Source organism: Tamandua tetradactyla, chromosome 7 (assembly GCF_023851605.1).
Source record: "Tamandua tetradactyla isolate mTamTet1 chromosome 7, mTamTet1.pri, whole genome shotgun sequence".
NCBI classification, from domain to species: domain Eukaryota; kingdom Metazoa; phylum Chordata; class Mammalia; order Pilosa; family Myrmecophagidae; genus Tamandua; species Tamandua tetradactyla.
Genome location: NC_135333.1, coordinates 164,438,740 through 164,454,998, shown reverse-complemented (window position 1 = coordinate 164,454,998; position 16,259 = coordinate 164,438,740). Strand labels below are relative to the sequence as shown.

Below are 16,259 nucleotides of genomic sequence, written 5' to 3'. Positions count from 1 at the left end.
TGAAGCACAGTGCAGGGGGCTGTGAAACATAGAAATTAAGCAGATGGACCATAAGTTCAGAGCTACTTGAGTTCAAATCCTGACTGTGCCACTTACAAGCTGTGTGGCCTTGGGCAAATCGACACCCTCTGAGCCTCATTAGTTCTCTCTGAAAAAAATGGGAAAATCATAGAACTTATCTCATAGGGCCGGTTGGATTGAAAGTGATAACTTGGGTCAAGTAAGACACATGTCTCATAATTAAGTACAATTCACCAAAATTATTTCACAAAGGCAAAATATCAAAGACCAATCTGAAGACATCCGTATCAAGGGGGTGGGGGTGGGGGGTACGTTGTATGCAGATTATAAATAAGGTAAAAAGGGGAATCAGCAAGCTTCATTAATTTCTTCTATTTTCTCCTTAAAAATCAGTAATCCTCCCTCCCCAATTCTGTGCTGCTAGGCACCAAACAGAAATGCAGACAAATTGCCTCTTTATTCATTAGATTTTAAATGCACTTGCACTGTTTAATATTATGGTGTCTATAGTGCTGCTGCTGATAGAATGATAGAAAATTATAACTATTTCTTTGACGGTCGTGGTAAGAGATAATCTGCCAAAGTCATTGGTAGCCAGGCAATGTAAAAGCTAAAACATCAGTCAGAAGTGTTTACAGCCCAAGCCTTTGCATTCCTTTTGCTGTCTGCCTGCGTACCTGTCACCGACCACTTTGAAAATGCAAGCGTCCTTGTATGCGTTATAAAGCCTTCTTTGGCAAATAGGGGATTTTTTTTTTCCTACACTGAATTCAGGCTGCCTTGATTTCATTGCTATTTGATTTACTTTGTTCACCTGAACAGTAGAAGTGGAATAAAGAAAGGCCGGGTTTCTTCCTGGAAGACTCTCACACATCAATCCGATCCTACGCTCTCCGCCCCCGCCCCGACCCCGACTTGTGGGTTTGCATCTCTCTGGCTCAGGTGCGTGCGGTGCTTTCCTGTTCATACGATATGTATGTGTGCGTGTATATTTATTTACACCCTCCCCCCATCAGTACCCCGGCAGCTTCAGCATTTGGGGACGGGTTCCCCGTGTTGTTTGGAGATGTTGGGAGTGAAGATGTGGGGATGGGGAAGCTGTTGGGGAAGAGAAAGTTTCACAGCCAGGGGGTTTGTCGGGAGGACCCGAGGGGCCCGTAATGGGGACCCCGTCCTCTGCCGGGCTCCGTCGCCGGGTAAGAGAAGCCCAGGGCGTGCCGGTCCACGAAGCTATCCTCCTCCAGTCCTGATTGATCTGCTGTTTCTTTTTTTTTTTTTTTAACTCCCACCCAGTCCTCCCCTCAAAAGATTTATGAATGCCCGGGGCTTCCAGAAGACAGCAGCGGAATCTGAAGAGCAGGAAGGGACCTCAGCGGGCCATCCTCCCGGCCGCGGGGAGAACCGAGTGCGTGAAGGAGGTGAGAACGCCACCTCGGCTCTCCGCCAACGATCTCCCGCTCCTCACACCTGGCTCCCCAGCTTTACCCTTCTCCTCAGCGCGGGGGGGGGGGGGTCGGGGGCCAGACGCCCGGGACCTGCCCCTCTTCGGGCCGGGAGGGAACTTCAGGAGGACAAGGGCGAGGCGGCCGGAGCAGGCGGCGACCACGAGACGGCGGAAGAGGGAGCCCGGCGCCCGGCGGCTCCACGCGCCCCGGCGCCCGGCAGGCCCGGAGGAGCCCGCGCGCCCCCGCCCCGCCCCCGCGGAGCCGCCTCCCGCCGTGGACCTCGGCGCACGCGTGTGTGAGCGGGTGAGCGCTGCGCTCCCCGACCCGCCGCCCGCCGCCCGCTGCGCTCCCCGACCCGCCGCCCGCCGCCCGCCGCGCCCAGCCCGCACCGTCTCGGCACCATGCAAAAGGTGAGCGCGCGGGCGCCCGAGAGGCGCGAGGGGCAGGTGGCGAGCGCGTCCGGAGCTTGCGAGCGCGTCCCTCCCGACCTGCCCCAGCAGGCCGGCCCGGCTCCGGGGAGAGCCACGCCGGGGAGCCCTGGCGCCGACTGAGGGGCAGTGAGGGGCCCCTCGGACGGCGCGGGCGGGCGCGGGCGCTGTGGGGTCGCTGGCCGCCTGGGAGCGCTCGGTCCCGCGCGGACGCGTCGGGGCCTTCTGTGGCCACGCGGGCTGCGGCGGGCCATTGCCAGGTCCCCTGCCTCCGGCTTTTAGGACACCCCCTTCCCGGACGCTCCGCAGCGCCGCTCAGCCCGTCTCGCGGGTGCGTTCCGCTGCTCCGCGTCGCGTTCCTTCCTCAGGAGCCTCTTTAAAACTTTGCCGGGCGTCGGTTGGGTTTCGAGGCGCGACTCTCGGTCTTCCTGGGCTCCCACCGCAGAGAGAGACCGATGGAAGGGGCGAGACGCATGCCCAGGGCAGCGGGGCCTTGGGCGCTCTGGTGGGTAACAGCCGCGGGGGGCTGGGGAGCCGTGGCCCTCACTCCTCGCCCCCGGAAATGGCCTTGCCTCGACGTCTGGAAGGCGCCAGGGATTTGTGAACTGGAGCTGCTCCCGCTGCTGAAACCGGCCAGGCTCTGAGGGGCGCCATGGGCGCAAGGCGGGCTCCACGCGCGGGGGCGCTGCTTAAAGCTGGCAAGTGCGAGGGGTCCCTCCGCTCACGTCTTGTGCTGTCGGTTTCCCTCCCTCCCGCTCCGTCGAGACTTCTCAGTGGGAAAAACTAAATCAGACTGAACCGCAAGATTTGTTCCGTGTCAACGGACTGCCCGTGTGGTTGGTGCCGCGTAATGTCAGTCCCGGGAGCGCGCAGACCCTGCAGGGCACAGCTGGAGCTTGCGGGTCCCGTGACCACCTCGGTTGGGCTAGTTGACGGATTAGTGAGTCAGAAGTCCCAGTATGTCCTTTGGATTTGAATCTTTGGAATGGAGACATTTCATCCAGTGCAGGATCTGGGCACTTACGATAGAGAAGGTGGGTAGAGAAAACAGTCCAGGGAGATTCCCCTCACCTGCCCCCGACCTCCGAGGGACAAATGTAATGACACAGTTGGCTTTGAGGCAGGGGTGGGTGGGTGTTTCCTGAAGAGCAAGACCGAGAAGAAGTGGAGAAACAATATGACTTTCTCGCCAGAGTCCACGCATCTGTCAGTGTCGGAAGGTGCCTTGCTGTAAGGTATGTATATGCCTGCGTGTTGGTCGCCTGAGCGACCCTTTCAGAGATTTCTGCTCCTCAGTTGTTGGGCTGCTTCAAAGGAAACGCTGACCAGTCTTTTTGCAGGTGGGCCTGAATCTTTGTGTGTGTGTTTGTGTGTGTGTGTGTATGTGTGTGTGCATTGTGGGGTAGCATGCTTGGGGGTTAGTGAGCAAATATGAATTGGTCGCAGCTGCGTCTGGAAAGACTGTGCTGACCTGGAAATTTACATGGCTTACCTCTTGGACCTAGTCCAGATCTGTTTTGGTGTTTCTGGAGAGCACAGGATCCCAGTCAGGCTAGCAAGCTGGTTTGGCCTGTTTTGTGTTGGTGGAACAGCAGAAATAGAAACTGGCCTTGGTCGGGTAACTTGTTTGAGCTCCAGATTCAGGGCTCAGCAACCTCATTTTATCCTTACTGCCAATAGGATAATTAAGGAAAGCAGCTGGGATGGGATCTGTAGGTCCAAGTAAGGTGCATTAGAAGGAAAAATCAAGATTTGGAGATTAAATTGTGGTTTTATATATATATCCTAAAGTTCGCATTTAATCATTTTTAAGTACACAATTCAGTGACATTAATTACTTTTACAATATCATGCTACCATCACCACTTTCCATCATTAAAATTTTTTCACTACCTGATCCAGGTACTCTTTAACCTTTAAGCAATAACTCTCCATTCCCCTTCCCTCTGCCCTCTGCTAGCTGATAATCTGCTTTCTGTTTCTGTGAATTTGTTTATTTTAGGTATTTCGTATAAGTGGAATCATAAAATATTTGAGGTTTTGTGTTGAACTTATTTTACTTAGCATAATGTTTTCATGATTCAACCATGTTGTAGCAGGTAACAGAACTTCATTCTTTTTTATGACCAAATAGTATTCTTTTGTATAGATATACCAAGTTTTATTTATCCATTCATTTGTATTCAGACATTTGAATTATTTCCGCCTTTTAGCTATTGTGAATAAGGCTGCTATGAACATCAGTGTGCAAATACCTGTTCAAGTCCCTGTTTTCTGTTCCTTTGGATATGTATCTAAAGTGGAATTGTCAGGTTGTGTGGTAATTCTATGATAAACATTTTGAAGAACTTCCAAACTGTTTTCCACAGCAGCTACATGACTTTACCTTTCTACAAGTCATGCACAAGAATTTCAATTTCTTCATGTCCTCACCGACAGTTATTTTCCATCTTTAAAATAATAGCCACTGCAGTGGGTGTGAATTGGTATTTCGTTTGCATTTCTCTAGTGACTAATAATATTGAACATCTTTTCATGTGTTTATTGGCCAGTTGTGTATCGTCTTTGGAGAAATGTCTATTCAAGTGTTTTGCCCATTTTTAAATTGGGTTGTTTGTCTTTTGTTGTTGAGCTGTATGAGTTCTTTATATATTCTGGATATTAAATCTTTATCAGATATATGGTTTCCAAATATTTCCTTTCCATTCTGTAGGTTGTCTTTTTACTCTCGTTAATATCCTTGGATGCTTTTAATTTTGATGAAGCCCAACATCTAATGATCATACTTTTAGTGTCATCACTAAAAACCCATTACCACAAATCCATAGTCATGTAGCTTTCCTCCTGTGTTTTCTTCTAAGAGTTTTATAATTTTTGTTCTTAAATTTAGATTGTTGATCCACTTGGAGTTAATTTTTGTAAATAGTGTGCAATAGGGGTCCCATGGGTGTGTGGGTTAATTCTGAACTCTCACTTCTGTTCCAGTGGTCTGTATGTCTATCCTTATGCCAGTATCTTATGGTTTTGGTTATTGTAGCTTCGTACTAAATGTTGAAATTGTAATGTGTGAGTCTTCCACTTTGTTCCCACAGTCTGAATTTTTAACATTCACTATCACCACCATAAGATACATGTATTAAGCACCTACTGTGTGTAGGCACTGTTTAGTATGGTGGGGAGCGTGACAGCCGATTCCCTTGGAGTCTGCATTCTAGTTGAGAAGTTATACAATAAAGAAGTAAATAAATGGACAAGTATAATTTTAGATAGTGGTAAGTATTCTGTGAAGAAGATACAGAAGGAATGTAATGGGGAGTAAGTGGGAGAAAGAAGCCTTTTTAGTTTGGGTGGCCAAGGAGACATTTCTAAGGAGTTGGCATTTGAGCTGTGAACTGTATGAGGAAAACAAGTCTGTGCTGTGAAGTTTCTGGGGAACTGAGATTCCAGACTGAGAACTTCAAATACAAAGGCCCTGATGTAGGAACATGTTTTTCCTGTATGAAAAACAGAAAGAACAGGACTGAAACAGAGTAGAGTTTGTAGTGGGTGGGTAGAGTGGAACAAAGGGAGGTTGGAGAGATAGGTAGAGACCAAGTTTTATAGACCGTGCTGGCCATGGTAGGTAATTTAGATTTTAGCTTTGATACAGAAGAACATTATTTTTAGCAGAGGATTAGTATAATATAATCTGGTTTACTTTTTTGAAGACCACCTTGGCTGCTGTGTGAAAGGGACCATGGAATCGAGATGGTAGTTGATCAGGGAGATCATTTTGAGTGTAAGTGGTGCAGACATGGATGCAATTTGAAGGTATCATCTGCTGAACTTGCTGATGTGGGAGGAAGAGAAAGAAGTGATCCTTTTATGTATGCCTAAAGTTTCTAGTTATGTGTGTACATGTGAGTGTTATGTGCGTGATGTGAGTGCACATGTGAGAAAAGGAGGGGGAGAGGAAGAGAGAAAGAAAAGGTGGCTAAGCCTCAGTTGGAATGCTCCCAATGATAATGAAAACAGCTAATATTAAGTAAGCATTTACTGTGTAACCTCATACTATGGTACATGCATTACCTCATTCAACCCACATGAGAGTCCTGTGAAAACTAACTGTTGTCACATTTTCAGAAGGGCTAATGAGCTCAGAAAGGTTGAGTGTGTTGCTTAAGGTCACTCAGCTAAGTATTGGAGCTAGGATTTGTACCCAGGTTTGCCTGGCTCCAAAGTCCTGGCTCTTGCCATTACACTCTGCTGCCTGCAACTGCCGGTTCCTGCCCCAGACCCTTTCTAGTTGTGGAAGAGCAGATCATTTTGTAGTTTGGCAGATGCATGTGGCAACCTTTCAACTGCTGTCAGTAACTGCAGAGGGAGGTCAGACATGCTATTAGAATTTAAAGTAATTACTTTCATTTGCTCTTTTTGAATAAAAGAGAAGGTGCATAGGGAATGTACAGAATGGGAGCACAGAAGATGCCCCTTAATTGAGTTTCTCTGAAGAGAAGCCAAAACCCTGCCCCAGAGCTTCAGACCTCATGCCGGAGAAGCCAAGTGGTGGGCTCTTCTTTCACCTCTTTGCATAGCTAATGTTTTAATCCAAAATGAGTCCTTTCCTATGAGAGACGGGAGTTTCAAAGGATTGATTGCTTAAAAAATTGTTTGTATTAGAAAGCATTAGAAAGCAGTTGTGGAAAATAATGATAATGGTAGCTATTTATTGGTTGCTTTCTTTGTGCCAGGCATCTATTGCCTTCCTTAATTTTCATAACAGTCTTTTAAGTTAAAAATTAATAGGTGATCCAGTTACATAATATAAAATTTCAAAAGCTATAAAAAGGTTTACAGTAAAACTTGTCCCCCAGCCCTGTGAAAATTTTGTGGCCCAGTCCGCTGATTCTCAACCCTATTTCTTGTTTCCTTCCAGAATTTATCTATGCATATACAATCAATTACACATACATACTTTTTCCTTTTTTATATACAAGTGGTAGTATATGAATACACACTCTTCTGCACTCTGCTTTTTCCCTTCTACAACCACATTGGCATATATGGGTCTAATTGGTTCTTTTTGTGGCTGCATTTGGGATACTATTATATGGATATACTGCAATTGGAATAGATTGTTTCTAGCCTTTTGCTATTATCAGCAGTGCTGAAGCGAATAATCTTATACCTACATGATTTTGCATATGTGCAAGTATATGGTACAATAAATTACATTGGAATTTGTAGGTCAACTAACAGAACATTTTTACTTTTAATAGGTGAAGCAGCATGGTGTCGGAGTTTAGAGCACAGACTTGGAGCAGGGTTCCCTGGAGTTGAACCTTAACTATGGTATTTGCTAGCTGTGAAAATCACTTAACCTCTCTGTGTTTCAGTTATCTCATTTGTAAAGTAGGGATAATTATAGTACCTGTCTAATAGGATTGTTATAAGGATTGTATCAGTTAGTTTTTGTTGCAGAACAGATGACCCTCAAATTTAGTGACTTAAAACAGCGACTTTTATTTAGCTCATGAGTCTGTGGGTTGTCTTAGTGGCTTTTCTAGTCTGGGTCAGCCCAGCTGATTTCTGCTGGGTCCTCTCATGCCTCTGTGGCCATGGGTTGACTGGTGGCTGGATGGGTGGGTCAGCTAGTGGCTGGATGATGTGGGATGGCTTCATGCATATGTCTGGTGGTTGACAGGTGAGTTGGTTTGAGGTAGTCTCATCTGGGGTGGCATGTGATCTCTCATCTTCCAGTAGACCAGCTCAGGCTCAGGGTTTTTAAGAATAGTAAGTCGGAGCCAACCCCACAACACAAGTACTTCTCATGTCTCTGCTTGTGTCACATTTGTTGTTATGCTGTTCACCAAAACAAGTCATATGGCCAACCTCAGAGTCTGAATGGAGGGGACTCTGCAGAGACATGGATGCAGTGAGGGTGTTTTAATTCTTTGTCTGGCAGACTCTAGATTATCTTGGCTTGTCTTGCCACTCTAGGCAAAGGTGATTCCTGTGTCCCTAAAGCTCCCATCCACTGCTCTCCTGTACAGCCCTCTCATTTCATGTCCCTCAGTTTCATTTCACATTTGGATCTTACTGAGTTGAGAAGGATCTATTCGTCTGTTGAAGTTTTTAACAATGATTTTTTTTTTCAACGTGGCTCCTGAATTCAAAATATAGTACTCACAAAGACAGTGGCTCTGTTATGTCTGTGAAGGCATGATAAATCAACATCTGATACTTTACCTCCTCTTTTATATTGAGAATTAGATAATTCTGGTCTTAATTTTCTTTATTTTTTTCTTCCTTTTCTTTCCTTACATTCCTTTCTTCACTCTCTCCCTTACAGCTCAGGGATTCCATACTCCCAAGGGGAAGGTGTGAAGATAGGAGACAGTGTTGCCTGGTGGTAAAGGACTTGATCTCTGGAGACACTGCCTGGTTTCAAACCCAGTCAGCTATTAACAAGCTATGCAACTTGGATGGGTAAACCAGCATTAACGTTTTTTTTTTTCCCTGAAGTCTGAATGATAATCTTTGGAAATTGCTCACTTATTATTATTACATAGCAGATTATTTTTGCTTCTGTTTTCTTTGTTGTTTCACATTCCTTTTTCTCCAAACCTATTCCTATGCCCCTATATGTATCTAATAATAAGGATAACTAATATTTACTGAGTCCTTACTCTAAGTGCCTTATATGTAATTAACTCATATAATCCTCATAGAAAACCCTTGAAATAGGTGATATTTTTATTCCCATTTTCAAGTGAGGAAGCTAGACACTGAATGGTTAAGTGATTTGTCCAGCATACCACAACAATGAATGATACAGGAGGACTTTTAAAGCAGACATTCAGGCTCCAGAGTCTGTGCTCTTAATGCTTATGCTAAAAAAAAAAAAAAAAAGAGGGATGGCCATTTTGGGATTTAAAATTGAGAGCTTTCACTCTAGGTAAACTTCTGGTGAACTCATACACAGCCTTCATCCTTGGCAGCAGCTTACACCCAGCTGTGACTGGGACGAAAATCCCAGCACGCAATACATATACTTTCGATCCTTTTGCCAAAAGCCTTTCTGCTTTAATCATTGTAATCCTCTCAAGTTCTCAGGCATTGTGTCTCCCTTGTAACTGTAGTGTGACTCTGATGAAAAATATGTGAAGCTTTTTTTTTCATAAGGTTTGAAAAAATTAAGTTATCTAGTTCTGAGTCTTGCCATCCCTTGCTGCTTTTGATGAGTTGACAAAAACAATGTTTGCCAAAGAAGCAGGACAATAAAATATAAACATTGCAGATAACATATAAATTTATGAGTTTAGAAAAGTGCACATCTTCAAGTTGCGTGAACAACAGAGGCTGTTTCATAGGCTTTGAGTGCATGTAGAATAAATGCAATGTGGTAACGCTCATCAAACAAATACTTAAAACTCACCTCCTACTATGGGCTTGGAGTCCATCAGGAGAAAGCAAGCTCTACCTGATCCTGATACCTGGAGTTTGAAGCATATCCAAGAAGACAGTTAAGCAGTACTGTGAGTTCTAGTACATGCTGCGGCACAGGGAAAATAAAGAGCTGGGGGATTATGGTGAGTGCCCTTAACCTTGACTCAGGGTTTCAGGAAAGCCTTAAGGGTGAGGTCACTGTTAGGCTGAAGAAGGACAAGTAGGGAAAGGAGGAGGATTGTATTTCAGGTAGAATGGAAAGCAGGCACAAAAGGGGAGAGAGGAATGGTACATTTAAGGAATTGAGAAGCATTCAGAGTGGCTGGATGAGTATAGTGCAAGGAGGCAAGGGAAGAGTTGAGTCTGGAGAGGTAGGGAGAAGCCAGGTCATGAAAGGCTGTGAAAGCCATGGTTAGAAGTGTTCTATGGGCAATGAAAAGCCACTGAGAAGTTTGGAGCAGATTTTTTGAAAATCAGAAATTTGTTTCAGAAGGTTCTTTTGGCTGCGCAATAGAGGGTGAAATTGGAGGTAGGAAGACCTCCTCTATGGGTGTTAAAATAATCTAGGTGGCCTGGATTAGTGGAATGATAAAAGGAATGGAGAGATGCATGCTACTAAAAAATATTTGAGGTGGAGTCAACAGGACTTGGTAACTGATTGGCTGTGGTGGATAAGGAAGAAGAGAAGTTAAGAAAGACTGTTAGGTTCTTACTTGGTGAAACTGGGCTTATGGCAGTGCCATGAACTGAGACACAAAACACTGGAGGAAAAACCAAGGGTAAGGCATGGACGATTGCTTCTGTTTTGTACATTTTGAGATTGAGATGACTGTAAACCATTCCAGTAGAGGTATCCATGGACAGATGGTTATTGAGGTCTGCAACTTAGAAGAAAGTTTTATTTAGAACGATAAGATTAGGAATTATTGGCATATAGATACTAGTAATTGAAGCCATCAAATTACAGAACATACACAGAGAATGTATTTAAAAGCAGTGGTTCACAAAATCCCTGATGGGCTCGACAATATTTTACCCTTGGGAAGAGGAAGGGGAAGCAGTCGAGAAGCACTGTCTCTTGTTCCCACGCTGTCACCTTTTGTCCCTTCTCATTCAGAACAAAACTGAAGAAATGAATCCTCAACAAGCCAAACAACTACTCCTTAGTATGGCTACAAGCCTGCCAACACAGGGTTCAGTGAGAGTGGGATTCCCGTTGACTGTGAATTTGGAGGATTCTGATCACTAAGTGTAGACAATTCTGTGAAGTCTTTTGAAGTCTGGATACTTAAGCCTTGGAAATAGGGCTTATTTCCATTTATTTGAACATCTGTGTTTTGTAAATTAGCATTGCCTCAAAATGGACTTCTTTCTTCAGCATAGTTCTTGGAATGCTTTTTAAATAATAATAATAAGAGCCACCATTTACTTGATGCTTTCTATGTGCAAGGCATTGTGCTTTGCTCTTTACATATATATTTCATTGACCCTTCAAAACCATAATTTTATTTCCTTTTTGCATTAAACAGTTTATTCATTCTTTTACTCACCTAATATTCTTTGCCCTTTGGGCTGTGTTAGGGGATAGGGGTGCCCAAATGTGCAGCCCCTGTGCTCCAGGATCTCATGTTTAATGGGGAGTGGTCTTTTAAACAAATAGTTAACATGAAGTGCGATGACTGCATTTACAAAAGTGTATCCAAAATACGGCATTAGCCTAGAGGAGAATATGATTAATTTTGTGGGGCCAAGGAGAGTTGTAGGATCAGAGGAATCTGGGAAGATGGTTATAAAGAGGACATGACCCCTTCAAACAGTCTTGAAGTCCCAGTTCTTTTCTCAAGATTGATCTGAATATTCTGACCTTTTAAAAACAGTCTTCCATTCTCAGGGTGCAAATAGCAAATGTTCCTGTGTCTTACAATTGAATTTTAAGTCTGTAAACAGTCCTATCTTGCTTTGTTCACCAATGGTCTCTTGTCCATGGGTTCCTCTCTTATCTACAATTTAAAAAATTATTTTTTTAACAACTTTGTGGAGAATTTATATACTGTAAATTTCCCCCATTTCAAGTGTAATTCAGTGATTCTTAGTAAATTTACTGAGTCAAAACCTTCATTTGAAGTGGGTGGTATTAAGTCCATTTGACAATTGGAAACTGGGTTTGCTGGTTTGAAACTATTGTGTACCTCAGAAAAGCCATGTTTTAATCCTGTTCCAATCTCATGATGCCAAACCTATTGTTTAGGGTAGAAACCTTTGATTAGATTGTTTCTGTGGAGATGTGACACACCCAGTTGTGGGTGTGGCCTTTGATGAGATGGAGATGTGACTCTGCCCATTTGAGTTGGGTCTTGATTAGTTTACTGGAGTCCTTTAAAAGGGAAAACATTATGGAGGAGCTCAGAGGCTTGGAGGATAGTTGCTTCAGAGGTGACATAGACACAAACATTTGGAGATGCTTGGAGTGCTGACCAAGAGAGCAGACGCCTAGACGTTTGCAGATGCAGAGCCCGGCAGAAGTCACCATGTGCTAAATGAGCCACAAGCCAGAAGGATTCATGGGGCTGAGAGCACCTTTTGAAGCCAGAAGCCAGGAGGGGATCCAGACGTCAGCCACATGCCTTCCCTCGTGACAGATATCAGCCTTTCTTGAGTCAAGGAATCTTTCTCTGGATGCCTTAGTTTTTATGCCTTAGTCATTTTTATGGCCTTAGGACTGTAAACTTGTAACTTAATAAATTTCCTTTTGGAAAGCCGTTCCATTTCGTATTCTGGCAGCATTTAGCAAACTAAAACAGTGGGGTTCTGGAAAGTGTCGTATCTGCACACGGACAACTACCTATTGGCAGAGCTGGAATTCATACTTGTGTAATGGCCTGTTAAAGCACATTCCAGTTTTCACCAGAGAAATAAGCCCATAGGGTTCTTCAGTATAAAAGCACCTTCTTTATTACCTTAAGGAATCTAAGGACGAGGTGTGTTAGGAAATTTGAAAGTTCATTCACAGAGCGTTTAGGTAAAAACACTGGAAAGAAGGCTGGGTTTATGTGTAATTTGAAATGTTAGTAAAATTCTGTAAGAGCTGAACCAACAATCAATGTATGTGATAAAGCCACAAAATAAAATGTTTGCTTTGAATGTTAATAACAAACCACTCTGCTTACTTTTATTCTAAACCATTATGCTTATTGTTTGACTTTCCAGGGCATCTACACATGTTAGTTTCTTAATGGAGAATATTTTTTTTGTTCCCATCCCAAGCAGACCATGACATGGAATAATCTAGCACGCAGTTGAAAGATGGGAGACTGCCCACCCCCTTCCTAGTCTAAATTACAGGATTTGAAATGTTCTGACAGTTGCATTAACAGACCGGTGCAACCATAGCACTTTATAATTTGTGCTGCCTTCAGATGTGGCAGAAGTTTGGCTGCTAATGATGGACCAGAGCTGTCTGGACTCTGATAGCCCACCTCCTGCCTTGGGAGGACAGAGGCCCTGGCTGTTCTACTTTGAATTATGCTTTACACATGGCTTTTTTTTTTTTTTTTTTTTTTTTAAAGGAAAGACAGAGAGAAGGAAGGAAGGATAGAAGGAAAGAAGGGAGGAAGAAAGGGAAACATCTTTTTAAACATTTTCTTGTTTTATTGTATTTTGTTTCTCCGTTTTTGTTACATGGGCTGGGGCCGGGAATCGAACCGAGGTCCTCCGGCATAGCAGGCAAGCACTTTGCCCGCTGAGCCACCGCGGCCCGCCCACACATGGCTTTTTTTGATCTTTGACTATTCATGCTGGGAAAATGGCAGCAGTGCTTGAGATATTTGATGACTGGGTAAAATGTGCACTCTTTAATAATAGGAAACCTCAGATGAGCCCATGCCCAGGGCCTTGCTGGTTTAGTCTGCTTGGCTGCCTCTCCTTACACATCCGTCATTCTCACAATGCAATTGAATATGCAGAAGCCTTTCCCTGTCCCTGCTTCTGGATTAGGAAATTACAAGTTTAGTGCTAAATCAGTAGTGGGACACCCAGGAACAGATAAATAGACTGTGGTATACTTTTTAGGTCAATACCAAAGAAAGTATATTTGAGATGACTCTAAATTCTGTATTTTATCTTATATTTGGCAAATGAAGGCTACATTAGAGTTCGTGTTCAAAATGCAAACAAGTATCTTTCCTTTGCCCTGAAGCAGAGGTTGGCAAACTTTATCTTTAATAATAAATTTTAGGCTTTGTAGGCCATGTAATCTATGTGACAGTAACTTAATTCTGCTGTTGTAGCATGCAAGCAGCCAGACACAATATACAAGAGAATGAGTGTCACTGGGTTCCAATAAAACTTGTCATTATGGACACTGAAGTCTGAATTTCATATAATTTTCATGTCACAAAATATTATTCTTTTGATTTTTTTCAGTCTTTTAACAGTGTAAAATTTATTTGTAGCTCAGGGGCTGTACAACACAGGTCATCAGCTGGGTTTGGCCAGTGAACCATAAGTTGCCAAACCCTGCCCCTCAGCATCAGAGATTCTGCTGTGTTCCAGATGTGTGTGCAGTTTGTATTCCAGATTGTAGCCATCCTTCTGTGCCATAGCTCATCTCATACTCAAGCCAGTGGGCTATCCAGAGCCACATGGTCAGAAAAACAGAAACCTCCCCGTACCAAAAGGAATCTCAGTTCCGTGCCTGCCGTGCTTCCTCCCTCTTTGGTGCATGTACACACATGTGCGTGTACACACACATACACACACACCTATTTGATGCTTATGGCAACCCTTCCTAAATACAAGGAATCTTGTTCCTATCCTCTGAGATCCTGGTATGAAATTAACCAAAGGCTTAGAGTTATGCATCAAAATAAAAATAAAGCAATTAATGTTCAGCAGAATGTTACAGAAATTAGCAGCGAGAGCATTGCTTTAATTGCAGACGTGGATTTGGTAAGGTACATTTATTTCATTTACCTTCTTCAGGTAGGTTCTCATAACAAGTCATGAAATATTTACTTCCATACAATGAGATTAGTTACTGTTTCAAGCTGGTTATTCAGCTATCAGTTTATTAAAGTTCCATTTGAATGAATGTTTTTCAGGCTTATATAGTAAAAAGTGGTTAATCTGGAATCAGCGGGTCTCTCTGATGGGGTTAGGAGTTTTCAGGTATACCACACTTATTAATTGGTGGGGTTCAAGGATGCTCTGTGAGATGAGACCCAAGGTCAGGTTAGAGTTCACCAGCTTCCAGGAATGGTCTAGTGGAGACAATGTAGCACCAGGGCCACAACATCTGATCTGTGGTTGGACAGCAAGCCTGGGACTTTGAACAGCTCTGAGTCCCCCCTTCTCATTTGTGAAATGGGGGTGACTGACAAGCATTTGGCTTGTCAGGATCTTGTGAAATAGTTTATTTGAAAGCCCTTTTGTAGACGCTGAAGTGCTGCCTATGAAAGCCATCACTGTTATCTGCTGTGTCTGAGTGCAGTCTCTTACTCATAGTTCACTAACCTGTCTGGTTATTAGAATCATTGGTGAGCGTGTGGGGAGAGGCTCTGGAAAAATACAGATTCCCAGGCTCACCCCACATTTACTGAATCAGGATCTATGTGGAAGGATTTAGCAATCTATATTTTGAACAAGTTTCCAGGTAATTCTGAATTCCTTGTTTTATTTGGCGTAAGCTGCTGGAATGCAACACAGCAGAGATGGATCGGCTTTTAATAAGGGGATTTATTTAGTTAAAAATTTACAATTCCTTGGAAGAAAGGCAGCTAGCTTTCATCTGAGTTTCTGTCATGTGGGAAGGCACACAGAGATGTCTGCTGGCCTTCTCTCCTGGCTTCTGGATTCCAACAGCTTTGCCCGGGATGTGTCCTTTCTACATCTCCACACGTCTGGGTCTGAGATGGTGAGCTCTTTAATTAAATTAAAAGGGCACTCCCCTTAGCCTACCGCAGATGTAATCAGCTGTAGATGAATTTCACATGCTGATGATTCATCCACAGCAGTGGTAGGGCACCTTCACCTGGCCAATTTAACACTGGAACCTAACTCTTATGCTTGTGAAGCTCTGTTTTGCACATAATTCTCAGTTGTTGGGTATAATTAAACCATATACTTTCCATTACTTCTCTCCTAGACTTTCTCCTTAAAAGTTCTTGCCATTTATTAGCTCATTTGAACTCATAGACAGTAATGGAATGGAAAGGGAGAGAGCCAGGAAGTGTAAAGAATTATCTTCATTTTTTTCTTCTGGGAAGTGACTATTTCAACAAATGGAAATAGTGGGAGAGCTGGTATTTTTAAGTCCAACTCAGTGTATGAGCCTAAATTATGTTTTTCCTTCCTTCAGTCTTGCTCTGCAGACCTGAGATTTATGGTGGTGTTTTCACTTTCTCCGGTGCGGTGAAGCATGTTGGTGAAAGAGAGCGTAAGATTCTGCCCATCATGAAGGCACAACAGAGTGACAATATCGCTTCCAGTGTTGCTATTCACAACTCATCAGTGAAAATGTTTTTTCAAGTTATTTCTAGAAATAACACAATTATAATGTTGGCACACAGATCACAAACACAGAATGAATCTCAGTAGTACTGGAGAAGTTGATTCAGATTTTCTCACATTTTTCTGCATTGCTGCTAATTTACATATGAGTAATTGTAGCTTTCAAATGAGTGAAAGCATCCACCTCCACGTTGGCAGCCCAGATCGTTTTCAACAATAGAATCCAGTAGTCTGTACATACTCACAAAATGCTGTACATACTCACATATGCTCTCATATGATATTCTGCCACTTTCTAATGTTTGGGAGCTATAATAAAGCATTCCTTTTTTGTTTTTGCAAGATTACTTTCACAAATATTTACTATTTACAGGTGTAACTTGTTTTATTGTACTTTGATTTATTGCACTTCACAGATATTGTGCTTTTT

The 16,259-nt window shown here is 43.4% G+C and overlaps 1 protein-coding gene across 2 annotated transcripts in view; it reads left to right on the top strand.

Moving 5' to 3' along the window:
• The first annotated feature begins 1,842 nt into the window (after positions 1 to 1,842).
• The window catches only part of TMCC3 (transmembrane and coiled-coil domain family 3), a 346,055-nt gene continuing 331,638 nt past the window's right edge, over positions 1,843 to 16,259 (top strand). The window contains exon 1 of one of the 2 annotated variants that reach the window (XM_077111616.1): positions 1,843 to 1,876. In XM_077111616.1, coding sequence (XP_076967731.1) covers positions 1,868 to 1,876 — 9 coding nt within the window. In that variant the 5' untranslated portion in view covers positions 1,843 to 1,867. Of the gene's footprint in view, positions 1,877 to 2,270; positions 3,130 to 16,259 lie in introns of those variants that run through there. The other variant, XM_077111626.1, reaches the window with a different exon arrangement.